The sequence below is a fragment of the Myxine glutinosa genome, chromosome 7 (assembly GCF_964187855.1).
Source record: "Myxine glutinosa chromosome 7, kmMyxGlut1.1, whole genome shotgun sequence".
Classification (NCBI taxonomy): domain Eukaryota; kingdom Metazoa; phylum Chordata; class Myxini; order Myxiniformes; family Myxinidae; genus Myxine; species Myxine glutinosa.
Window position 1 is genome coordinate 14,709,212 of NC_136267.1, and position 26,798 is coordinate 14,736,009.

Sequence of the window (26,798 nt, forward strand, 5' to 3'; positions counted from 1 at the left end):
CGCCCCATGGGAATCGATAACACTGATGATGAGGAGGATGGAGATCCTTCAATGTAACAATGAACACTGCCAACTAAAAATATTGCACAAAGACATTATAAGTGTACATTTGAACACTAAAGTCCAGCCTTTATGTGATTTAGAAGTGAAAATGATGGAAAAAAATATATATGTGTTGGCATAAGTGCGTGAAAATCCAAGATGGCTGCCATAAGAACCCTTTTGATCATATGTAGGTGTATAAATGTGTGTTTATTGGATTAAGTATCCGCAAATATGTACATTTGGACACCAAAATTAACACTCTAGGTCATTTAGAAGCCAAGATAATGACAATTTCGGTTTTCAACAAACGCCATTTTGATAATCCAAAATGGCCGCTATAAAGAACTTGAAAAAAATGGAGACATATTTTTTCTACAACTTCTATCATCCCTAAAGACAACCCAACCAGTGTCCACAAATTAACATTTGAATTCAATGGGAAAACATTGGCCCCCCCACTATTGGTAGGGCAAAGGAATACCTGTACATTGACCAAATTCCCATTTTTCTGTCCTGGACTTCTGGGAAAACAAGCGTTAAGCCTACGTCCCCCGTCAAGGTGAAGTGATGTGAGTTGACAAAGTGTAAGACGCAAGGCGGCCATCTTGGATTTTGACGTGGCGACCCAATTTTCAATATCTTTCTTCCTTATGCCTAGATACACCCACACACCAGATTAGAAGTTAGTAGTTCGTTTATTTTTCAAGATATTTCGCTCACAATGTTCAGACATATATATGGTGGCGGCCATCTTTGATTTTGACGTGGCGACCCACTTTTCAATAGCGTTCTTCCTTATGCCGAGATACACCCACACACCAGATTAGAAGTTGGTACTTCGCTTATTTTTCAAGATATTTCGCTCACAAGGTTCAGACATATATATGGTGGCGGCCATCTTGGATTTTGACGTGGCGACCCACTTTTCAATAGCGTTCTTCCTTGTGCCTACATACACCCACACACCAGATTAGAAGTTGGTACTTCGCTTATTTTTCAAGATATTTCGCTCACAAGGTTCAGACATATATATGGTGGCGGCCATCTTGGATTTTGACGTGGCGACCCAATTTTCAATAGCGTTCTTCCTTATGCCTAGATACACCCACACACCAGATTAGAAGTTGGTACTTCGCTTATTTTTCAAGATATTTCGCTCACAAGGTTCAGACATATATGGTGGCGGCCATCTTGGATTTTGACGTGGCGACCCAATTTTCAATATCTTTCTTCCTTATGCCTAGATACACCCACACACCAGATTAGAAGTTGGTACTTCGCTTATTTTTCAAGATATTCCACTCACAAGTTTCAGACATACATGGCATCAGACATACATGGTGGCGGCCATCTTGGATTTTGACGTGGGTTGCACCCACACACCAAATTCGAATGTGGTCCTTCGCTTTCGCACGCACACACGCACATACGCACGCACGCCCGCCCGCACGCGCGCACGGACGGACGGACGGACGGACACACAGATGGAGGGGAAAACCATAGTCCCCCTTTCGCTCCGCGGTGCGACGGGGGACAACAATGGCCATGAGCACCCAAAACTGTTTCACCAACAACCAATTTTCCCAGCACAAAATTATACCAATCAGATCAGATTTATCGCTGCTGTCACATTTGATACAAGTATATAATAAAATGCTACTTTCAAAAGTGTCGAGCAATGTACAACATGCATACATAAGTATCTGTACGGTATTTGCAAAGAGCACCTGTGTTGCTTATTGTACAAAATAGACAAGTATGTTGCCATTTATATCAGTTAGGGGACTGTGCGGGTTAAAGAGAGTAGTGAGAGGTAAAACGATTTTGGAGGATCTTGTTTATATAATTTGACGAGCTTGGCGGTTTGTTTTCAGTGGGTAATGTTGACTTGTACACTGCTGTAAATATATGTACATGTGTGCATGTGCAGTCCGAGGCATGGACATCCGTACTCCATCCAGCGTCATCGTTGCATTGGAGGGAGGTGAAAAGAAACTCAGCTGCGTTTTTACCTCCTGCTATGCAGTAAATCCCAAGAAGTTCAATCTCCAATGGACAAGCATTTGCTCAAACTGTTCTGACGAACTGGTGAGCCATCAGACAAACTTTTCTGCTGCTTGTGGATTTGTCTATCTCTACATGTTCAACACTGCTCTGCCCTTCTGATAACTTTGTTCACTTACACATCTAATTGTCCACCTGCTTGCCACTGCCTTTATTATCAGTTGGTCAATCCTGTTACCACTACTATTTAAGATTTTCCAATGTTAGATTTCCATACAGGATCGCCTCTCCAAGTAATGATGAGCCTAATGGATGCGCAAGACATTTAAAATGTTGAACACTAAATGTGGATGGGTACAAGGTAAATTTAAAGGTAAATATGGTTGGGGAACGAGGAATAGAGAGGGCCAAGAGCTGGTGGAGCTGGTGCCCAGGAATGGGATGGGCACAGCTGGTTCATTCTTTCCCTAGTTCTTTCAAAAGCGGGAAAGCCGCAAGATTACCTATCGGAGCGGACAGCACAGACCTGGATTTGGTGGTGGTGAGGAAGCGACAGCTGTGGAGTGTTAAGGGTTGCAAGGCTGTGGTGGGAGACCATGTTACCACCTAGCACAAGGCTGTGGTGTTTGTAGTGAGGATGAAGAAAAGGAGGGAGGTTAAGAGCAGGGCCCTGAAGGTTATTCGATGGGGAAGTGTAAGGGAAATGTCATCGTAGGGTACAAGGAGAGGGTGAGGGGAGCAGGTATGAGCACCTTAGTGAAGAAGTGTAAGGTTTGGAGGAGGAGTGGAAGAAGTTGGAGGGGCATTCAGGCGAATTGCAGAAATGTTGTGTGGAAGGACGTCAGGAAAGGCCATCCATCGTCAGGGGATAAAAAAGCAGGTATGGTGGACGGAGGAAGTAAAAGAAGGCAGTTGGTGAAAAGGATGAGGTTTGGAAGAGGATAGAAAAGATCAAGGATAGAGGGAGGGAGCCAGATGCAGGGTTGCTGCACCTTTATGGGCAGAAGAAGAAAGCAGCAAGGAGAGCTGTGGATAAGGTGAGGAATGATATGGAAGAGGATGTCTACAACAAGTTGGAAGAGGATGGTAGAAGGAATATTGTCTATAAATGGGCTCGTGACCAGGATGAGGATAGCAAGGACATGAAAGGGGGCCGGTGATAAAATAAGGATTGTGGCAGGAGGCTAGTGACAGTGGCATAGAGGGGTGCAGTATTGAACATGTGGGAAAGATATTTCAAGCAGCTGTTGAACCAGGAAGGAAGCGACAGAGAGATAGAACTACCGAGTTATGTGGAGGAGAAAGTGGAGTTGGTGCAGATCATGGAAGAGGAAGTGGTAACGGCATTGAAAAAGATGAAAAAGGGAACAGAGCCTGGCATTGATGAGGTGTGTGCAGAGATGATAATTGCAGCGGGAGAAGTCGGAGTCAGGTCGACAAAGAGGTTGTTGCATGTTTGTATGTGAGATGGTTCAATTCCAGAGGAGTGGAGGGCAGGGTTAATTGTGCCGATATGGAAGTGAAAAGGGTATGTTCAAGATCCAGGGAAGTACAGTGACATTACACTCCTTAGTCATGTCGTGAAGGTGCTGGAGAGGTTTCTGGACGGAAGAGTGTGGAGGAGATCTGTGAGGAGCAGCAGGGGTATAGAAAAGGTAGGGGAACGACAGATGGAATATGTTCGCACTAAGACAGCTGGTGGGGGAGGTTGGATGTGCAAGGTGAAATGGCATTGTGATTTGTGGATCTGGAGAATACCTACAGCACTGTCTCGAGAGAGATGGTGATCGGCTACACTGAGATGGATGCGAGTGCCGGAAGCAGAAGTTAGATTGGTGTAGGGGATGCACAAGGAAACAAAGGGAAGAGTTTTGGTTGATCCTGGGATGTCAAAGGAGTTCAGTGTAAACATCAGTTTGAGGCAGGGAAGTGCTCTCCGCCCACTCCTGTTCAACATGGTGATGGAACTGGGAAGCAGGAAGGTGAACATGAGACTGTTGTAGTGGAGAGTGGGCAGGAGATGCAGTAAGTACTGGGGACATGTAAGGAGGCATTTGAGAAACATGGGCTGAAAATGAGCAAGGAGAAGATGAGCATTATGTGGGTCGGGCAGCAGAGAAAAAATAAATCGATATCAGGTTGTAGGGGAAGGAGATCAGACAAGGAAATAGGTTTGAGTATCTGGGGGGAACAGTGACTGGGGATGGTAAGTCAGAGGCAAAGGTGCGGAGGAGGATTCAGGTGGGTGTGATTGCGTGGAGGATGGTGGAGGGAGTAATATCAGAAAGAAGGATATCAAGGAAATTGAAAGGAAAGGTTCCTGATGTCATGCGTCATGCCAGCCTAGCGTTACGGTCTGGAGACGGTGGCACCAACAGAGAGACAACAACAGAGGCTGCACATTTGTGAGAACAACTGGGTCAGGAGGATTGTGGGAGTGAAGAGGGTAGATAGAAGGAGAATGGATGAACAGAGTGAGGAGATTTTTGTGCAGATAAACTTGACGGGGAGATTGGTGAAATGATAGCTGAGATGGGCTGGGAATTTGGTGCGGATGGGGGAAAAGAGAATGGCAAAGAGAGACGATCGCTTGAGGGAATAAGGTAGGAGGAAAAGAGGTCGGCTATGGTTGAGATGGGAGGATTGTGTGAAGAGAGACATAAGTAAGGTGGGGGTGGTTGGAGTGTGGAGAGAGTTGGCCGAGGATAGAGGGGAGTGGAGGAGTATTGTGGTCACGTGAGGGCTGGAGCTTCGTGCCATCGGGCCTCACCCCTTATAAAGGGAAAAGGAGAACAACAACACTGCTGTAAATATGTAAGGACATAACAGGCTTGGACAGAATTTTCTTTTTCTGAAAAAGTAATTTCATCAAATAAAAGATAGTTTAAAATATAACTAAAGCTTTCTGATTAATTTGTACAATTTGCAGCTTTTTCATATGCATTGATCGAGGCTCGTAGAGGAGCTGGAGCAGAATGGAAGGGGACAACATGGAAAAGGAGAAAGACCAACAGCAGAGTTGAAGTGAGAGTGAGATCGAAGGGAGCTGAATCATACAAGCTGAATAAAACAGCAAGAAGAGGAACGGGAAAGAGGAGATGAAACAGAAAAGGAAAAAAAAAAACCAACAACTAACAAAAGAAAAGAGGTTGACAGAAAGGGGACAAACACAATAACCTAGAAAAGGGAGTGCTTGGGAATGGAGAAATTTGTGGCAGAAAGATCACGAGTATGGATAGAGGATGACCTGAGGTCGTGGTGAACAGCTATGTTGAAGACCTGTAGGGATGAATAGGATTGAAGAAAATGTGGAAGTTGGTTCCACATGCTGGGAAAAAGAGGAACAAATGAGTGGAGGTGAGGAGTGATTTTGGGATTTTCACCAGAAGGGGGATGATGGTCGACCCTTGTGCACCCTGCAGACACCGAGGGTAGAGAGGGGCAAGCATGAAAAGAGCAGAGGGTGCAAAACCAGAAAGGAGGGGGTAGAAGATGCCGACCCGGGAAAGTGATAGGACCATAGAGTCAGTTTCATCACAGGATATTCCAATAATCCTGAAGGCCCTTGGTGTTTGACCAATTTGTGATTCTATCAAAGTCTGAAGAGAGGGAAGAGGCTGCAGCATGCCTCTCTGAAGGAAGAAGGATGTCACGGCAGAGGGTGGAGACATACAGTGCCTTCAGAAAGTCTTCACACCCCTTGACTTTTTTCACATTTTGTTGTGTTACAGCCTGAATTTAAAATGGATTAAATTGAGAATTTTTGTCACTGATCTACACACAATACATCATAGTATCAATGTGGAATTTCTTTTTTTTAGAATTTTTTTCAAAAATAATTAAAAATGAAAAGCTGAAATGTCTTGAGTCAATGAGACTCAAACGTTGCTAAGTATTCAAACTTTGCTTTTGGAGTGTTATAACACTCCAAATTTAGCAAACATGCATCCAATTTCCTTAGACCATCCTTAAGACATCTCTACAACTTGATTGGAGTCCACCTGTGGCCAATTAAATTGATTGGACATGATTTATAAAGAAACACACCTTTCTATATAAGGTCCCACAGTTGACAGTGCATATCAGAGCAGAAACTCTCCCATGAAGTCCAAGGAACTGTCTGTAGAACTCCGAGATAGATTGTGAGGAGGTATAGATCTTGGGAAGGGTATAAAACAATTTATAGAGTGATGAAAGTTCCCAAGAGGACAGTGAGCTCCATCATTAGGAAAGGGAAAGAATATGGAACTACCCAGACTCTTCCTAGAGCTGGCCGTCTGACCAAACTAAGCAACCGGGCAAGAAGGATCTTGGTCAGGGAGGTGAACAAGAACCCAATGACCACTCTGACAGAACTTCAGAGTTCCTTTGCTGAGATGGGAGAACCTGACGGAAGGCCTACAGTCTTTGCAGCACTTCACAAATCTAGGTCTTATGGGAGAGTAGCCAGACTGAAGCCACTCCTGAGAAAAAGGCACATGACAGCACAACTGGTGTTTGCAAAAAGGCACATGAAATACTGAGACCATGAGGCAAAAGTTTTGTGGGCCGATGAGACGAAAATTGAACTCTTTGGCCTGAATCCAAAGCGCTACCTCTGGCAGAAACCGAGCACAGCTCATCACACAATTAACACCATCCCTACCGTGAAGCATGGTGGTGGCAGCATCATGCTATGGGGATGCTTTTCAGCGGCATGGACTGGGAGACTTGTAAGGATAGAGGGAACAATGAATGGAGCCAAATGCAGGTAAATCCTTGAGGAGAACCTGCTTCAGAGTGCAAAAGACCCTCGACTGCGGCGGAGATTTACGATCCAACAGGATAATGACCCCAAGCATACAGCCAAAGCAACACTGGAATGGCTTCAGACCAAGAACGTGAAAGTCCTTGAGTTGCCCAACCAAAACCTACACTTGAACCCCATTGAAAATCTGTAGAAAGACTTGAAGATTGCTGTTTAATGATGCTCCCCATCCAACATGATAGAGCTTGAGCAAATCTGCAAAGAAGAATGGGAGTAACTCCCCAAATCCAGATGTGCAAAGCTGATACAGACATTCCCAAGAAGACTGGAAGCTGTAATCGCTGCCAAAAGCTAGGAAGTATTGACCCGGGGGATTGAATACTTATGTAAATTAGAGATTTCTGTATTTCTTTTTTGATTGATTTGTAAAAATTTGTAAAAATAAAATTGTACTTTAACATGTGTAGATCAGTGACAAAAAATCTCAATGTAATCCATTTTGAAATCACGATGCAACACAAGAAAATGTGAAAAAGACAGGTGGTTTGAAATACCTATTGAGGGCAATGTATAGCAAATCGATAAAGGGGATTTTCCAGTGAGACAGTTAGATTGTTGAAGAAGATTATGAATAGGACTGGGCCCAGAATACTGAGTTGGGGTACTCCAACCTTGTACCTTGACAGGGAGAGATGAAAGGATTACTTGTTTGAGAACTGTTGAGAATGGATTACATGTTGCTATCCCATTCCCTCAATCTACCTTCATTGTGTCCTTCATCCATTAGGTCATACTTTAGCCCTTACACGAGCCTCGATTCTATATACAAAAACAACTAGAACGCCACTCAGTCGAGCGCATACTCCCACCGTGGGTTTAGTTGGAATAATACGTTTTGTTTAACATCCCCTCTCCCCAAAACAATAAATGAAAAAGAAAGTAAGTCCTAACTGTCAGAGAATTAATTTTGATAAATCTCGGAATTAGAGGAGAAAAACATCATTTAAGAATAAGAATAAAAGCTTTAATGCAAAAAAACAGAAAAAATCTTTCCCAAAAAAAATTCCCAAAAAATTTCCTGGATCCGGAATAATATCCTGAGCTTCACCAAAAACTAATCAATTCTTCCTCATCCTAAGGACAATCATCCCACCAACTTTCATCCACATCCGTTCAGAACTTTTCCAGATATTTTGTTCACAAACACACGAACACACACACACCCGCACGGACGGACACGATCGAATGCGTTACTCCCTGTCGGGAGTAATAAACCTGAAAATCGCAGAACCAGAACCAGAATTATTTATTTGGTCTGGGAAGCCCATGCGAGGTTTCTTCTTCTTCAGCCTCTCACAACCCTGGGTGAATATGCGATCTTTTAAAAAAAAGTTGGAATTTTGCCAAATCTGCTTTATTTGTTTGTTAATATACCTCAGCCATTGACAAATCTGGAACTAAGTCTTTATAAGTTCATCAAATACTGACACCGCGAATGACATTCGCTGAGCTAAATGTTGATATCTCTTCTGAGGTATAAAAAAAAAAAAAAAAACAGTTTTCAAGCATTATACGTATCAAACGATACATTTTATGAAACGGGGAAACCTAATACACACTTTGGTGGTTTTAAAATGACAGAATATGTCTTTATTAGAAAAAAAAATGAACATTGAAGACGACGCTGCTAAAAAAATACACCGCTCTAACGCATAACCACGAGTTTAAACTACATTTACAACAAATAGGAAAACTATTTTGATATCACAATGTTAAATTATAGAAGATAATGATAATGATATAGAATATATAGAAGATAATGTTAAAAAAAAAATGAGCCCTATCTTCAAATGGTAAAAAAATCCTTCAAAAAATTCCTGGATCCGGAATAATATCCTGAGCTTCACCAAAAACTAATCAATTCTTCCTTATCCCAAGGGCAATCATCACACCAACTTTCATCCAAATTCGTTCAGAACTTTTCCAGATATCTTGTTCACAAGCACACGAACACACACACACACACACACACACACACACACACACACATACACACACACACGGACACGAGTGAATGCATTACTCCCTGGCGGGAGTAACAACAACAAAAAAAAACTTGAGTAGCAACTCAGGTGTACAAAACTATTTTAAACATATTCCTGGCAATTTGTGTTCAGTGAGCCCGAGCTGTTTCTAACTACTCCTTTTCATTGCAATATTGTTGGGCAAAATAGGCAGTATGCCTTCAAGTGAAGATAAAAGTATGAATGAAGTAGCAAATTTAAATAAATTGTAGACAATGAACCTAATCAAATCACCCAGTCATACCTAACCACACCTTCTTGCATGTGTCCCATGGGTTCTTTTGTCCGACACAAAAACCAGATAATTGCAAAATACGACGACAAGTCGCTGTGGCTGGCTTCTGAAGGTCCATTTGGAGGTCGCGTGAAATGGCTGGGCAATCTTGCCAGCCTGGATGTGTCCATTGAACTGAGCGGCCTGTCCCAATCAGATGCCGGCACTTACACATGCCAGGTGATGAACCCACCTGATCGTGTTACTGGGATCATGACCATCGAGTTGCAGATCGTAAAGGAGCGTAAGTAAGGCTTCGGCCACACATCCTGCGGTTATTCAGTTTCCTGAGTTAAGATTTAACAAACATCACACAAGCACAACGCAGACACAGCAAATGTACTGTTCACATCATAGTCATAGTAAGCATGAGGGCTTGTGCACGTTCAGACATTGCCCAAATCTGCCAGGGGTCTTGCAGACGAATGGCAGCATACCCTGTGTAAATTCACCCCAACATGGCTTTTCTAACGTGTGTAGCTTACCGAATTTGAGAGCAGAGATGTTCCAAGCAAACTTTAGTCTGGAGGAAATGCCCGCATATTTAAACATTTGCAGATTTTTACCACTCGATTTACATGAAGCCTGATATAATCTTTGCTTTCCTCATTACTTTACCAAGATGTATCTTGTTATCTAGAAGGTTTGCGTACCATTACTCTTTGTTCCTACCTTATCTCCTTTGTACCAAATGCCTTCGAGAAATTTTGACTTTTTCATCCCAGAGAGTCCAGAAAATCCTGGACCGCTTTGGCTCTGCCTTGGCACCAAACGGTGTCGGCTCACATTTTCAAACTCTCATCTGACATCTTCCTTCTGCTCTCTTTGGACCAGCCTTCACCTCCAGTTGCCTGCCATCTGCTTGGAAGACAGTCACCATCCCTTCAATACACAAGAAGGATGCAAAAACAGATTATTACAACATCAACATGGGTAGCGTACTTCCACCTGGAACGTTGTTCCAGGGAGCTTAAGGGATGGTGTGTCGACCGTCCATCAGTAAACACTTGCAACTTCTTCGAAACCGCTGATGGAATTGTGACCAAACTTGGCTAAAATGATATTTGGTATGTTGCAACTCAAGTTTGTTCATGGCATAAAAAAATATTGACTCCAAGGGATTCTACCAGGGGTCAAAGTGGGTCCATGTTTGACCCCCCAAAATAGGAATTTGCTTTTTCCTCTGAAACCACACACATGATTTCGATGAAACTTCACCACAACCTTCATCCCACGTGATGTACCAACGTTTGTTCACGACATCAAGAAAATCGAGGTATAAGGGGGTCTACGAAGGGTCAATGTAGGTCCAGGTTTGACCGCCTCAAAATAGGTATTTGCTTTCTTCTCAGAAACTACACACACGATTTCAATTAAAACCTGATCACAACCTTCATTGCCCAAGATGTACCAATGTTTGTTCACGCCATTAAAACCAAAATATTGAGGTCTGAGGAGGTCTACGTATGCATTGTATGTCCCCACAAATCCAGATGGCAATTGCTTTTTCCATGCAATTTTCCATGCACTGAATGACACTTCTGCTCTTGGAGGACCAGCAAAAAAAAACGTTTTGTCTCACAAAGTTCTGGACATTTCTCAAATCATCAGAGTATTCTACTTTCAAATCACTTTAAGGATGATGCCAATAACACCACAAGTGTTCACAAATTTGATTGCCTTCCTACTGAATCACCTGTGTCTCCTTCTCGAAAGCAGTAGAAGAAAGAATCCATTAAAATGTTACTTTATTGCCTCAACTATTTTATTGCCTTCAACCTATGCTTATTGCCTCAACGAACGGATATGGGTGCAGATCTACTGTAGTCTTTATACCCCGCAAGGGTTAATAACACGACCCTTCCTGCCACTTCCGTGGCATTTTTCTAAGATGTTTTTCGTGGCGTTTTTCCAAAGCTGCTTCTAATAACAAAAGTAATATCAACACTGTTGATTATAGCATAATATTAATGTTATTACAAAACAATATCCCCCCTCCGCAAGGTGACTTTCAATATTGCCCCCACCCTCAAAACCCTTACGGAAGTAAATTTTATTATAGGAATTTTAGAATGGTGAAGCAAAGTCAGATCCTTTCAATGACCTGATCTAACATATTGTTACGTTTGTGGGGGTAGGTGACGACATACCATAGTGGAGATAGGACTATGTGGGGTAGCATGGACCGCGTTAGATTAGGAAGCCAATTTCGATGTATGTAAGTAGCAAAACTGTGAGCTTAAGGTTGTTTATGTGTTCTTCACATGGGGGGTGAAGACATGTTAATTAGCTCTAGGGTTTAAGATTAATCTCCCCAGTATGTGATTGCCACCTGCGATTTCCCCTATGTTTTTACAATTATAACAAGCCGGCCATAAAAACCCACATCTTTACAATTACAACAACAATAACAATGAGCGCTCCATTAACCACAACTTCCGGCATAAATGCTGACAGTATCCGGATTTGTATCCGGATTTTACAATAGGCAATAAACTCCGCCTCGCAGGAATCATAATCGGCAACTAAACCCTACCCAGTTGAGGCGGAGAATCGGTGGGCGGCCAAGAGGGCCGTGAGGCCCCATGCCCGAAGTGCATGATTGGTTGGGGGTGACGTCATCGAGAGACTTTGAGAACGGAGGAAGAAGAATCGGTCTCTCTCTTGTTCTGGCTTTTGGATCGGGCGGTCGCTCTGTGTCCTTTGTCCCTTGCTTGGCTGTTCCTGGCTCGTGTGTGAGCATGAGGAGACCTTTGCGGAGCTCGTGTGGACTTTTGCGATCGTGAGGAGGTGTTAGTGGCGGTTTGTAGGACCGTGTCGTGCTGGCTGGCCTGGGATTGAGCAGGAGACGTTTGGCTGCCTGCTGCACGGCTCTGTGTGCTGGCGCGATTGACCGGCGCCAATGTTTGGGCAATTTGATGCGCGGTCCTCTCGTCGACCGACACCACAAAAGTGCTCGTCGAGACCAGAGCTGAGTGCCAACAAAAAGGGGGTGGGGGGGATTTTCTTTTATTTTCTTTTAATCATTCCCCTGTCTTTTTTCCTGTCTGAGTGGAGACGTCTCAACTTAGGATATTACATTTTACCTCACCATTCATTTTTATTCTTTGCTTTATTTCATTAAATCATTATTATTGTTGCAGTTTATTTGTCATGTCTTGTTTGCATGGTGTTGAGTTCGAGGATAAACCCGTGTGGCTTTCGTCCGTGCAGGTAAGCATTTTGGTCCCATCCCACACGCGCCAAAAAGTACCGCCAATTTTCGGCTTGTTCGGAGTAAAGACCGACCGGCTATCCGTCCAAGGCTGGTTTTCATCGGCTGCGGACACGACAATATTATGGTGTTAAAACCAGTAGTATGTGTGGAAAGGCGAGCGTAGTGTGCCAATCTACGCTAGTTTAAAGAAAAATGCACAAATTAAACAAACTCCGTAAAATATTGCTATTACGCCCTTTTCTATGTGGTAGTGGCTATTATGTTTGGTTGCTTGGTTGGATTAATCCTATAGCCTTTTTACCAAGGTGTCAGAGTCTATTGAAGCAGTTATCCAGACAAGGAAGTACACTGGGTGTTTGTGTTTGACTTCCCAGTGGTAATCAGGGCAGGAATCTGGAATTTGACCAATGTGTGGCATTGGGAAAGACTGTGGGATCTTTAATGTCTATCAGCTGTCAATGATGGTAGCTGGGCTCCACAGTTAACATTCCATCCTACGTACGGCACACTTGTTGATGCAATGCCCTGCCTGCAAAACACCAGGGTGAGTTTATAATCAGGACTGGAATGAAACCCAGACTAGACATTTCAAAGGCAAGTGCACTCACTACCTCTGAGATAACACACCAACCCATTTAACATACCCAACAACAGAGTGTCGGTTTGGCTACAAAGGAGTGTCGGTTTGGCTTTGGCCAATCTGCTGAATACGCTAAGTGGTTTGATATTGCCTGCTCAGCTAGGCAACCATGTGCATCGTGGTAGCAATCGGTGAAAGATTATGCAAATGAAGAATAATGGTAGGGCAATGCAAGAAAGCTATACTTACTCAACTATTCTGTCTCTCATATTAAATGTTTCGCAAATAAAAGATCCGAAATGCCAAAACAAGCACATCAGCTATGGGATGCCTTCCATTAATGTGCTTTGGTGCAGACAATTGACAATTAACTCTTGTGTAATTAAACGTCAATTTACTGCACCATTGAGCAGCAGGACGTTTGATTGAGCATCCCATCAAAGAACACATGGGTTCTTTCCTTGGTATTGCAGACCTCACAATGAAAAATGGAGTGGTAGGTTGAGCAATAGATAATGGGGCGTGCAGCAAGATGGATAAAGAGGTGGCGTAAAAGATTCAGACAGGTAGGAGTGCAAAATTTGCAATGAGAGGCAGCACAGTCACAAAAAAAAATTCTAACTCCATAAGCATTATGATTTAATTGAAGGTAACAGCCACAAGTTTTACTGTTAGCCCTGATATGGGTGGTGCAGCTATAACATACTTGCATATATATAGTACCTCACTCTCAAGTCAGTCGGTATCTTTACTTTACATGTAGGGTACCTGCCCTATGGGCGGGGCTTCAATTGGGAGGCCCAAATGAAAAGGCAAAATATCAGAAATTGAAGGCTTTTTTTATTTTAAACGATTTATATAAACATCCGTTAAATCATATCACACGGAAATCATCAAAATCTAAACAGTATTTGTAGAATTTCAATAAACGCCACATAACTGTTCATATCAGTAAATATTATTCCATCGTGTTTGGGAAAACTGGAAAATTTGAAAAATTGGAAAAAAATTGGAAAACAATATGGCCTATTTTACTCCAGGGGGTCCCAGGATTACCCACCCAAAATTTTGTTGCGATCGGTTCAGCCATTTTTGTGGTACCTGGGAACAGACAGACAGACAGACAGACATTTGGTGAATTATAGTAAGATGCTGACCCAGCTCATTCAACAAAATAATAAAATACTATTCCATCCTGTTTGGAAAAACTGGAAAGTTTGGAAATTGGAAAAATTGGAAAAAAATTGGCAGAACAATATGGCCCATTTTACTCCAGGGGGTCCCAGGATTACCCACCCAAAATTTCGTTATGATCGGTTCAGCCGTTTTTGTGGTACCTTGGAACAGACAGACAGACAGACAGACAGACATTTGGTGAATTATACAGACTTGGCATTTAATATGGAATTTTTTTTTTTCTTGACTTGGGTTTACTTTCTGAACTCAGTATATCAATCTGGTGAGTTTATTTTACCCTTCGGTGATGTCTTTGTTGAAAGAATCATGTCACTGATTGTCTTTCGCAGCAAGACGTCAATAACACAGGTGGCGTGACAAAATGTAAAGACAGGTACATTTGACGATTGGCTTCACAATCGGGTATATAAGGGTTGTTGCGTTCTGTATTAGTGGAAAACAACTGCTGCACATCTACAAAAGTTATTGCCGCTTCCTCTGGAGATGGTCCGTCAACTTGACAATGCTGTTTGTCATGGAGTGGTGGCTTTACGAAATTCTGGCATGAAACAGCGTGCTATTGCTCAGCAGTATGGCATCACTCAAGGTCAGGTGTCAAAGATCCTGAAACGAAATGCTCAGAGGGGTGTCCCTACTCCAATACCGAGGCCAGGACGTCCACACAGAACCACAAGGAGAGATGATCGCCAGCTGCACCGGTTAGTCTGCAATGGCCGTACCAAGTCAGCTAATCGGCTTAGGGCTGAGTGGCAGCAACTGATAAATGTGTCTGTATCCAGAAGGCTAGTCAACCAATGACTGGTTCAAGCAGGCTATTGTGCCAGGCATCGCCTGAGAAAGCCACGCCTGACCAGACAACACAGCCAGCGCCGATTGCAGTGGGCCAGAGAGCACCGTCAATGGCAGCCAGGACACTGGAATCACGTGACCTTCAGTGACGAGTCTACATTTCTGGTCTATCGTCAAGATGGCCGCGTCCGAGTGCACAGACAAGTGCATGAAGCCCACAACGAAGATTGTATAGTGTCAAGAGTCCAAGCTGGAGGTGGTGGGGTGACCGTTTGGGCTGCTTTTCATGCAGGGGGCAAAACTGACCTGGTTGTTCTGAATGGAAACCTGAACCAGTTCGAGTACAGGGTCATTCTGGAAGAAACATTGCTTCCATTTGCTCGTGCAGCCTTTCGAGGAAACTTTGTCTTCCAAGATGACAATGCACGGCCTCATCGTGCTCGCATGATCCAACACTTTCTTGCTGACCGTGGTGTAGAGCATATGGAGTGGCCCGCCATGTCCCCGGATATGAATCCGATAGAGAACTTGTGGGCAGAATTAACGTGTCAAATCGACAACTTGGACCAGCAGCCTACCTCTGTGCGTGAATTGCAGCAGGCTATTGTCACTGCATGGCAAGCGATTCCTGTCCAAACTTTGGAAAATCTCGTGAACAGCATGCCTCGACGTGTAAGTGCTCTCCTGAATGCTCGTGGGGGTTACACGAAGTACTGAACTGTAATTTTACTGTCCGTAATCCCAGTCATAATTTAGCTTTTGTTTTTGTTGAAATTTTTTTTGGCTGATGTGCAAAATAAAGAGATACTTCTGGAAAACGTACAGAAGTTTAACACAATACTGTCCGTGAATTGAGTTCGATATCAGTTTACATCACTTTCAAGGATCAATTTATTTGCTTCGAAATGTCAAATGTGGTTTTTGTTTCTTTTAAAGGTCACATTAACAAAATCTAGAATAATTTCAACATAATTCCAATGAACTTTTGGTTCTAAGTCATCTTGAAAAGTAAGTTCACCCCCACAAAAAAATATTCCATATTAAATGCCAAGTCTGTAGTAAGATGCTGACCCAGCTCATTAAAAAAAAAAAAAAAAATATTGTAACATTATGTTGTACAGAAATGTCTGGCAGGATGGCCTAGAGGTAAGCACAGTCATCTCTAAGCTGCTTAGTGTGGGTTCAAATCCCAACCTAGTCATAAACTGTATTCCCGGTGATTCACAGGCAGGACGATTTACAAATGTGAGTTCCATCCCTCAGATGGACGTTAAACATGGGAGTCCCGTCTACCGACATTAGTTGGTGGACGTTGAAGATCCCATTGTATCCTTCTCAAAGAGTTGGTGGGCTAGTTATCCCCCGGGACCCTGACCAAATTCCTGCCCTAACCTCACGTTCCCCGTATCCCAAAGGAATGAAGTGCAAAAGGGTAACCCACCCAAAGGGTAACCCACTGCGCCACTCAGCTGAGCATGTGGATTCGTAGTAATAGTTGTATGAAAGTTGAACAACACACAGCATCACTGTGACACAAAAGTAACGAGATCGGCACTGCGTAGAGCGCATACCAGACCAGGCTGAACAGTTCGTTTTGTAACCCACTGATAGGCAAGACCTAGACCTGGACCTGAACCAAAATCTAATGGGCTTGTCCTCGTCGCCTAACCAACTTGTCCACAACATTTTGAAATATCATCCTATATATAGTTTTGGCCCCATATCTCCATGGTGAAAAATCACTTGAAAATTAAAAAAAATTCTCGTATCCGGATCCGTATTCAGATGTTCACCAAAATCGAATCGATTCATCCTTGTCACACAAACAACCTGTCCATGTTTCTTCCGAATCTGTTCGTAACTTTTTGATATATCGTGCTATATATCGGTTTTAGCCCGATCACTCAATGGTGAAGAATTACATAAAAAATATATCATCCGATCCGAAATCGGATTCAAATCTTCACCAAAATGGCTTCACACACACACACACACACACACACACACACACACACACACACACACACACACCACACACACACACACACACACACACACAACCTGTCCACCAAGTTTCATCGAATCAATCCACAACTTTTTGAGATATCGTACTCACAAACAAACAGGGGTGAATGCATAACCTCCATTCCCCTTTCGGTGATGGAGGTAATTACATTTGAAATGAGGCTCATATGTCAGAGCCTACATTATGTGATTTGCAGAATTAGTGTGGGTTTTATTTTTTTGTATACAAGATCGAGGCTCGTGAAAGAGCTAACATCAATCACAAAAAGACAAACTGACACATAAAACATTTGATAAAGGGAGCGGGAGACAAGATGGGGAGAGAGAGGGAAGCACACAAGCACAACAGTAGAGAGCAGGGACATCGGGAGATCTGTGGGAGGGAGAGGGCTTGGGGTAGGAGGGACGTGAAGGGGAGGTCGGGGGTGGGGGGGGTATAAAACACATGGACACTGCTAGGACTTCCAGGAAAGAAGTAGAAAGGGTAGAAAAGATCAAGGTTTTGGATGGGGGAAGACAAGAGATGATGGTGAACAGCTGTTTTAAATACCTGGAGGGAGGAGTGGGATTGAAGGGAGTGAGGGAGTTTGTTCCAGAGGCGGGAGAAAAGGGGAATGAAAGAGTGAAGGTGAGCAGAGAGTCTTGATTTTGGCAGTTTCACTGGAAGAGGTTTCTTGTGATGATGATAGAACATATCCCAAACATTGTGATCGCCCTGCTGTACGAAGCACAAAGCAGGCAGCCTATCAATATATGAGAGACAGAGCTTGATTTGTTTAGTTTGTATTCCTGGTACAGATTTTCAAATAAACAAAGAAACATGTTCAGGACATTTGTGAGGTTTATATACGAGTACATGGGGTTATGATAACTTCGACCGCTTGGGGGCGCACGGAGCACGCAAGCTATTTGAGGTCTGAAAAGTAAATTGGGCTCCACCACGACAACAACCGTTTATATAGAGGATTCCTCAATTCAGGTTTCCGTTTAGTCTCATTCAATTACAGATTCATAAAGATCAGCTTCAAAAAGAACCAAAAGAAAGGTCACCTAAGGTGTATTGCTCCCCCTTGAAAGATTACGTTGATGCATTTCACTAAGTTTGGCTCTGGATGTGGGGATAGCCCAGTTCACTTTTCAGAGGTTCCTATATGAAGGAAGTATATCATAAACTCTTCTTGAATACACGTATTATGTTACATTGTACGAATGAAATTGTCAACATTTGAGCATTTACGTGGATAAATTGTGCAACTTTCTTTTTTTTTAAACCCCACGCACGCAAAGCGAAAAGCAGGGTTAAGCAACTCGTTCACCTCGGTCTGTCCGTTCTTTCGTCCATCCCTCCAAAAACGTCAGTTTATGATTGAGGAACAACTTAATTTAAATTGAATGTTATATTTTGAGCACAAATTGTAAAACTAACCTGTAGTTTAGCAGTACTTTGGCTCTGAATTCGAGCTGATAGCGGGTGCGCAGAGAGGAGTGAAATAATGTTTTCCTCCGTTTGCAAACAAAATTAAAAACAAGAAACAGCAATCAGAGATTGCAGACCCTCGCTCGGATGCGTTTTTAGTGGTTTGAAGGATTTTGCATTAAAACAAATATGGCGGCCAAACCACGTGAATGATGACGTCATTGTTTTTTTTTGTTTCTCCACCAATTTATCCCTAGATGACGCTCAAAAAATTTCATCTTGATCGGTTGGAGTTTTGTACTTGTCAAATTATGACGTCATAATGGAGGCACCGATGACATCTTCGTCAACATATGTTATTCCCCATGGAGAGTTCTTTACAATGAGCCTTGTCTCAATTGTGTTTATGCAGCACTTTCGGAGATGTAGAGGTGCAATGTTTTTGAGTTTTTCCAAGATGACGCCTGTACCACGTGAACTATGACATCATAATTATCATTTTAAAAATTCTACAGAGGAGGTGCACCTATGGTGAAAATTTCCTGTCAATCGGACCAACAGTTGCAGAGAAAACCATAGTTATTCTGTACGGACAAACAGACAGACAAATGAAAAATCACTCATGGAGCTACACTTGGATAATGAGAACAAAGCAGAATGGCCCTCAGTAGAGCATCCTTTTGACCTCACAAATAAATTGGTGGTTGAATCCAGTCAGCTGATATGAAAATCCTATTCAAATTTCAAGTCAATCGGATGAAAATTGCGGATTTTAGAAATTTGAAAAACGTGGTTGACTTTTGGCCTATGTTGACCTTTTGGCCTATGCTGATCTCAAAGATAGTTGTTGGTTGAATTCAGTTAACTGATATGTAAATCCCATTAAAATTTCAAGTGAATCGGATGAAAATTGAGGATTTTAGATATTTGAAATTATTGTTGCCTTTGGCCCATGTTGACCTTTTGGCCTATGCTGATCTCAAAAATAGTTTGTGGTTGTATTCAGTTTGCTGATATGTAAATCCCATTCAAATTTCAAGTGAATTGGATGAAAATTGAGGATTTTAGATATTTGAAATTGTTGTTGACCTTTGGCCTATGTTGAACTTTTGGCCTATGCTGATCTCAAAAATAGTTTGTGGTTGTATTCAGTTTGCTGATATGTAAATCCCATTCAAATTTCAAGTGAATCGGATGAAAATTGCGGATTTTAGAAATTTGAAAAACGTGGTTGACTTTTGGCCTATGTTGACCTTTTGGCCTATGCTGATCTCAAAGATAGTTGTTGGTTGAATTCAGTTAACTGATATGTAAATCCCATTAAAATTTCAAGTGAATTGGATGAAAATTGAGGATTTTAGATATTTGAAATTATTGTTGCCTTTGGCCCATGTTGACCTTTTGGCCTATGCTGATCTCAAAAATAGTTTGTGGTTGTATTCAGTTTGCTGATATGTAAATCCCATTCAAATTTCAAGTGAATTGGATGAAAATTGAGGATTTTAGATATTTGAAATTGTTGTTGACCTTTGGCCTATGTTGAACTTTTGGCCTATGCTGATCTCAAAAATAGTTTGTGGTTGTATTCAGTTTGCTGATATGTAAATCCCATTCAAATTTCAAGTGAATTGGATGAAAATTGAGGATTTTAGATATTTGAAATTGTTGTTGACCTTTGGCCTATGTTGAACTTTTGGCCTATGCTGATCTCAAAAATAGTTTGTGGTTGTATTCAGTTTGCTGATATGTAAATCCCATTCAAATTTCAAGTGAATCGGATGAAAATTGAGGATTTTAGATATTTTAAATTGTTGTTGACCTTTGGCCTATGTTGAACTTTTGGCCTATGCTGATCTCAAAAATAGTTGGTGGTTGAATTCAGTTTGCTGATATGTAAACCCCATTCAAATTTCAAGTCAATCAGATGAAAATTGAGGATTTTAGATATTTGAAATTGTTGTTGACCTTTGGCCTATGTTGAACTTTTGGCCGATGCTGATCTCAAAAATAGTTGGTGGTTGAATTCAGTTAGCCGATATGTAAATCCTCTTAAAATTTCAGGTTAATCGGATGAAAATTGAGGATTTTAGATATTTGAAATTGTTGTTGACCTTTGGCCTATGTTGAACTTTTGGCCTATGCTGATCTCAAAAATAGTCGGTGGTTGAATTCATTTAGCCGATATGTAAATCCTCTTCAAATTTCAGGTTAATCGGATGAAAATTGAGGATTTTAGATATTGTTGTTGTTGATTGGTATTGTTGAAATTGTTGTTGACCTTTGGCCTATGTTGAACTTTTGGCCTATGCTGATCTCAAAAATAGTTGGTGGTTGAACTCAGTTAGCCGATATGTAAATCCTCTTCAAATTTCAGGTTAATCGGATGAAAATTGAGGATTTTAGAAATTTGATAAAAAGTGGTTGACCTTTGGCCTATGTTGACCTTTTGACCTCAAGAATATATAGGATTTAGTCGGACCACGAACTCTACTGTTTGGTGAAGTTTTCGTGAAGATCGGTTTAAAATTGTGACCTGTAGGCAAGTATAAGTGAGCGGACTGACAAACACACAAACAAACAAACACACAAACCGGAGTGATCAACACACTTGCAATAATTATTTATTTATTTTTGCCAAATAACAATAATAATAAAATAACAAATAATAATAATTCTAAACAGGAAAAGTATTGTATTTAAGGACTCAATAAAGGACACAAACAACATGCCTGAATAACTAATTTGGACATGACAATGACAAAGTGATTTGGCTGTAAAGGCTATTTTTGATTTATTGATCAATCAATTAATCGATTAATTATTTAATTATTCGATTAATGACTGAATTAATTACTTTCTTTTTAAGTTACAGATTCGGATGAAACGGTGGTGGTTTAGGTAATCTATTAGCCAATTGATTAATTATTTTATGATTATTATTTATTTATTTTCATTATGAATCATTGATTTATTTTCTTTCTCATCTGGCCAATATCTCAGGCACCTTTTGAGCTAGGAAGCTGATATTTGGACACGACAGTGACCAAGTGATGTGGCTATAAAGGATATTTTTTGATTTATTGATTAATCAATTAATTGATTAATTATTTTTTGATTAATAATAATTAATTATTTATTTTTTCCGATAAATGACATTTATCAAAAAGTTACAGCTTCAGATGAAGCACTAGTGGGTTAGTTATGCTATTAGCCAATTGATTAAGAAAATATTGTATGATCATCATTTGGTGATTTTAATTATGCAATTAATCAATCAATTATTGTACACCTATCCCTCCCAATACAGTCTCTATGAGCTGCGCCTGGAGGATAATTATTTATTTGCCATGGGGACGGTGTACTTTGAATGTATCTGTACTCGTCTTATTTAGATTTAAATACATTGACCATCAAAAGTATTCACCCACTTTCAATAATGCCACATTTAAATGAATTACGAATTACATAGAAACAATTTTTCCAAATGAACTTTTTTATTCACAACCGCAGAGATCGAACAAAACACTTATATTTGAAGGAGGTTGCATAACAGGAATACCTGCAAAAAACATGCACAAATCAAAATTCACTTGTTGCAAAAGTATTCAACCCCTTAGGTCAGTACTTGGTGGAAGAACCTTTTGCAGCAATGACTGTGATGAGTCTTTTTGGGTCGGTCTCTACCAGGTTTGTACAGTGAGATCTGTGAAATCTTTGCCCATTGTTCATGTGAAATTTGCTCTACGTCTCCTAAGTTTGATGGAGATTGCCGATGGATTGCAATCTGGGTAGAGCCTGGGTGGTAGGATATGTCATTCATTTCTTTAATGATGGATTTCATCGTACTCAAAATGATAATGAGTGACCTTGAAATCTTCTTATAACCCTCTCCTGTACGGTGCTTCTCCACCACTTTATGTCTGACATCTTTGGAAAGCTCCTTGGTCTTCATGTTTGCCTAGTTGGATGACCAAGTGAGTTGCACCTTAAAACTCCTTAGATAAGTGGGGGAGCTTAATATTTAAGTTAAACCACTGACTACATACAGGTGAAAGCTATTGCACTTATTTTCTAACCTTTCCAACAAATAATTTGCTCCTGAAGTGACATAGAGCTAATTAGGCAAAGGGTTTGAATACTTATGCAACCGAGAATCATCTGATTTTCTCTGTTAATCGAACTTATTCACATTTTATCTGCATTCTTCAGCTTTATCACTTTTTAGTACTCCATACATTAAGTTTGATTTGAAACCATCATGAAATAAGCTCAGGTGGCATCAAAATATGAAAACTTTGGAGGGGGGTGAATACTTTTCTTGGCCACTATATACACTGGAACATCATAGAACACAAATCGCCTTCTTTTTGCTCCCAAAAACCTCCAGTTTTGCAGTACTTGGGCATGTTGTATAAGATGGTGTATAAAGCCGGAGTTACATAAGCTTCTGCGTCTGCAAGTCTGCAAACATGCACGGGTGTCGCCCGCAGACGTCCGCATGGGTGTTTGCCAACATACCTGCACGTAACGTTAACGCGTGCACTAGGGGGCAGTGTTACATTTACTAAAACTAAAGGATGTACAGAAAACGAAGAAGAACCCAGAAACGGAAACCCGTTTTCACCCCCGGTAAAAGTGTAAACAAAGAGACGTGCTCGTTGCATTGTAGTGGATCAACTTCTGTAGCCTACAGAAATGGATAGGAGAAGGATATTGAATGCCTTAAGGAAGAATTTAGTTGGTTATTCTGTGCTTGAGGATCAGTTGTGGCAATATTGCGCTGAAATCTACGCTGAAATCCACGGAAGAAGGTGCAAAAGGAGATGGTATGTGAAGCCTCAGCACATATCCAGGTCAGATGAGGTGTCATACAAATGTTTGTATTTGCGAACCTCATCTGAGAGTCCCTCCTGAAACTGCTCCATTGCTTTTCTCCATTTGAAGGCTTTGGTTCTTTGTTTTAGTTCCGTTTTGGGTCTGGGCCCAACCTCCAATGCTAACGGATATACTTGCCTGCTCAACCAATCAGTGTTTGTTTGACGCACACGACCATAGCTACGCACGACGTGTTGTTGAGATTTTAGAGGTGTGCGCGTTGACCCCTCTGTGAGCCTCTGCGGGCTACCGTTACCCATAAACCCCTTCTGTGCATAGCTATGGTTACCCATAAACCCCTTCTGTGCATAACTACGGTTACCCATAAACCCCTTCTGTGTGGGCTACGGTTACCCATAAACCCCTTCTGTGCGTAGCTAAGGTTACCCATAAACCCCTTCTGTGCGTAGCTTCGGTTACCCATAAACCCTTTCTGTGCATAGCTACAGTTACCCATAAACCCTTTCTGTGTGTAGCTACGGTTACCCATAAACCCCTTCTCTGCGGGCTACGGTTACCCATAAACCCCTTCTCTGCGTAGCTACGGTTACCCATAAACCCCTTCTCTGCGGGCTACGGTTACCCATAAACCCCTTCTGTGCGGGCTACGGTTACCCATAAACCCCTTCTCTGCGGGCTATGGTTACCCATAAACCCCTTCTCTGCGTAGCTATGGTTACCCATAAACCCCTTCTCTGCGGGCTACGGTTACCCATAAACCCCTTCTCTGCGGGCTATGGTTACCCATAAACTCCTTCTCTGCATAGCTACGGTTACCCATAAACCCCTTCTCTGCGGGCTATGGTTACCCATAAACCCCTTCTCTGCAGGCTACGGTTACCCATAAACCCCTTCTCTGCGGGCTACGGTTACCCATAAACCCCTTCTCTGCGGGCTATGGTTACCCATAAACTCCTTCTCTGCGTAGCTACGGTTACCCATAAACCCCTTCTCTGCGGGCTATGGTTACCCATAAACCCCTTCTCTGCAGGCTACGGTTACCCATAACCCCTTCTCTGTGGGCTATGGTTACCCATAAACCCCTTCTCTGCAGGCTACGGTTACCCATAAACCCCTTCTCTGCGGGCTACGGTTACCCATAAACCCCTTCTCTGCGGGCTATGGTTACCCATAAACCCCTTCTCTGCAGGCTACGGTTACCCATAAACCCCTTCTCTGCGGGCTACGGTTACCCATAAACCCCTTCTCTGCGGGCTATGGTTACCCATAAACCCCTTCTCTGCGGGCTACGGTTACCCATAAACCCCTTCTCTGCGTAGCTACGGTTACCCATAAACCCCTTCTCTGCGGGCTACGGTTACCCATAAACCCCTTCTGTGCGGGCTACGGTTACCCATAAACCCCTTCTCTGCGGGCTATGGTTACCCATAAACCCCTTCTCTGCGTAGCTATGGTTACCCATAAACCCCTTCTCTGCGGGCTACGGTTACCCATAAACCCCTTCTCTGCGGGCTATGGTTACCCATAAACTCCTTCTCTGCGTAGCTACGGTTACCCATAAACCCCTTCTCTGCGGGCTATGGTTACCCATAAACCCCTTCTCTGCAGGCTACGGTTACCCATAAACCCCTTCTCTGCGGGCTACGGTTACCCATAAACCCCTTCTCTGCGGGCTATGGTTACCCATAAACTCCTTCTCTGCGTAGCTACGGTTACCCATAAACCCCTTCTCTGCGGGCTATGGTTACCCATAAACCCCTTCTCTGCAGGCTACGGTTACCCATAACCCCTTCTCTGTGGGCTATGGTTACCCATAAACCCCTTCTCTGCGTAGCTATGGTTACCCATAAACCCCTTCTCTGCGTAGCTATGCAGAGACATTTTCGCAGAAGTATAACTCTGGCTTAAGAATGCATAAACAGCGCTACATTTCCGGATTTTATTTTACACGACCTTTAAAATAATTATTTTATTTCAATTGCTTTATATACTTGAACACTGCATGGAGTAAGCTGTTCTCTGAACTCTCTATGTTTCTTTTTTTCTCTCTCAGTGAGGATGTTTGAGCAAAATAACGAAAGGTAAACTTTTCCTCTGATGAAGGGTTAACACCCAAAATGTCAGCTTCTCTTTGCTTACCATGGTGGTTCTCATACCTTGATCGACATGCTGTTGATTTCTTCCGCTGTTCTACTAGTAACCCTAAATTAGCCATATATTAGCCAATCTGTGAAAAAATTTAAAAGAAGCTAGTTTCAACTGATTTTGGTGGGTATGGGTATGGACAACTTCCAAAAAAAAGTAAGGAGGGATAGGGGTTGGGGAAACCTTTTTATTAGAGGTCAAAGGTCATTGACCTCTGCCTAAATCATATAAAATTGTATTTCAGCAACAAAATATGGTATATAGATGATCTTGGTGTCAAAATGCACAGGATTACGAAAGAAGATGACATAAGATAATTATTGACCCTTGGGACCAAATCCTGACCTCTGAAAATGAGGTCAAAGGTCAAAAAAGCTGTTTTATCACTAAAATGTCATATTTATAACAGGAAAATTACCATATTATATAAAAATGAGCAAAAAAAAAACCGACGAGGTTCATTTCAACTTACGTGGTGGATATGGGGGTTATTATTTATTCCAAGAGCAGAGGGGGAGGGGGAAATTACCTTTCTTGGGATCAAATGTCATTGACCCTAGACTAAAACACTATATATTGCATGAATGAAGTCTTTGTTTTGTCTTTGTTTTGTCTTTGTTTCAGGAGTGATTACTGAGAAAACCTAGCTAGCCTACATGTACCTTGACTACCCCAGTGCAGTGAGATGTCCCAAAAGTTCCCTGAGGCCTTTGGAACAATACTGTAAAATAACAAAATTACCAGGATGGATATATGTGAAATATGTAGTGAGGACTTTTCAGAAGCAGGAAAGCTACAGAGGTTGTACAGAAAGGGATATGAGAATCTAATAGAGCAGTGTAGACTTATCAACAACTCTTCATTATTGGAGCGATTGGAACAAAAATGGAGTAGCAACACTCCTATGACAGTCCATCGTAGATGCCGAACCCTTTTCATGCAAAAGGAGCCAGATGTTGAGGAGCAAGAGCATGCGCCAAGACCAAAGCGACAAAAGGTGTCTCAAGCAGTAAATGATGACAAAGTTGATGGTAGGATAAAGTAATTCTTTACTTGATTCATGTAAATTTCATTAAGATTCCAAACCCATACCTGTTTTATGTTATTTTGTTTGAATTTTGAATGTTTGAAGTTAATATGGTGATTTACATGGGATGGCAACTAACTTTGTCCATGTTTTCATGTAATGTTTTCAGGCCAGGGTTCTACTCGATTTCCGTACAGTGAAAGATGTTTCATATGCAATGAGGACATCCATTTTGATGAAAGACATCCTGATAGACAGCAGACCATACATCGAGCATCAACTATGACGCTAAAGAAATCACTTCTGAGAATCGCAAGTGAAAGAAAAGATAGTCTTGGAATGGCTGTGAAAGGACGCTTGGAAGGAATGGCAGATCTTGTAGTGGAAGAGGCTGTCTATCATAATAAATGC

General features: G+C 41.9%; 1 protein-coding gene across 2 annotated transcripts in view; it reads left to right on the forward strand.

The window, feature by feature from the left end:
- The window catches only part of LOC137430504 (sodium channel regulatory subunit beta-2), a 67,292-nt gene that overhangs the window by 20,686 nt on the left and 19,808 nt on the right, over window positions 1-26,798 (forward strand). For both annotated transcript variants that reach the window (XM_068121326.2, XM_068121327.2), the window contains exons 2-3: window positions 1,976-2,133; window positions 9,182-9,398. In XM_068121326.2, the coding sequence (XP_067977427.1) occupies window positions 1,976-2,133; window positions 9,182-9,398 (375 nt within the window). The remainder of the gene's footprint in view (window positions 1-1,975; window positions 2,134-9,181; window positions 9,399-26,798) is intronic.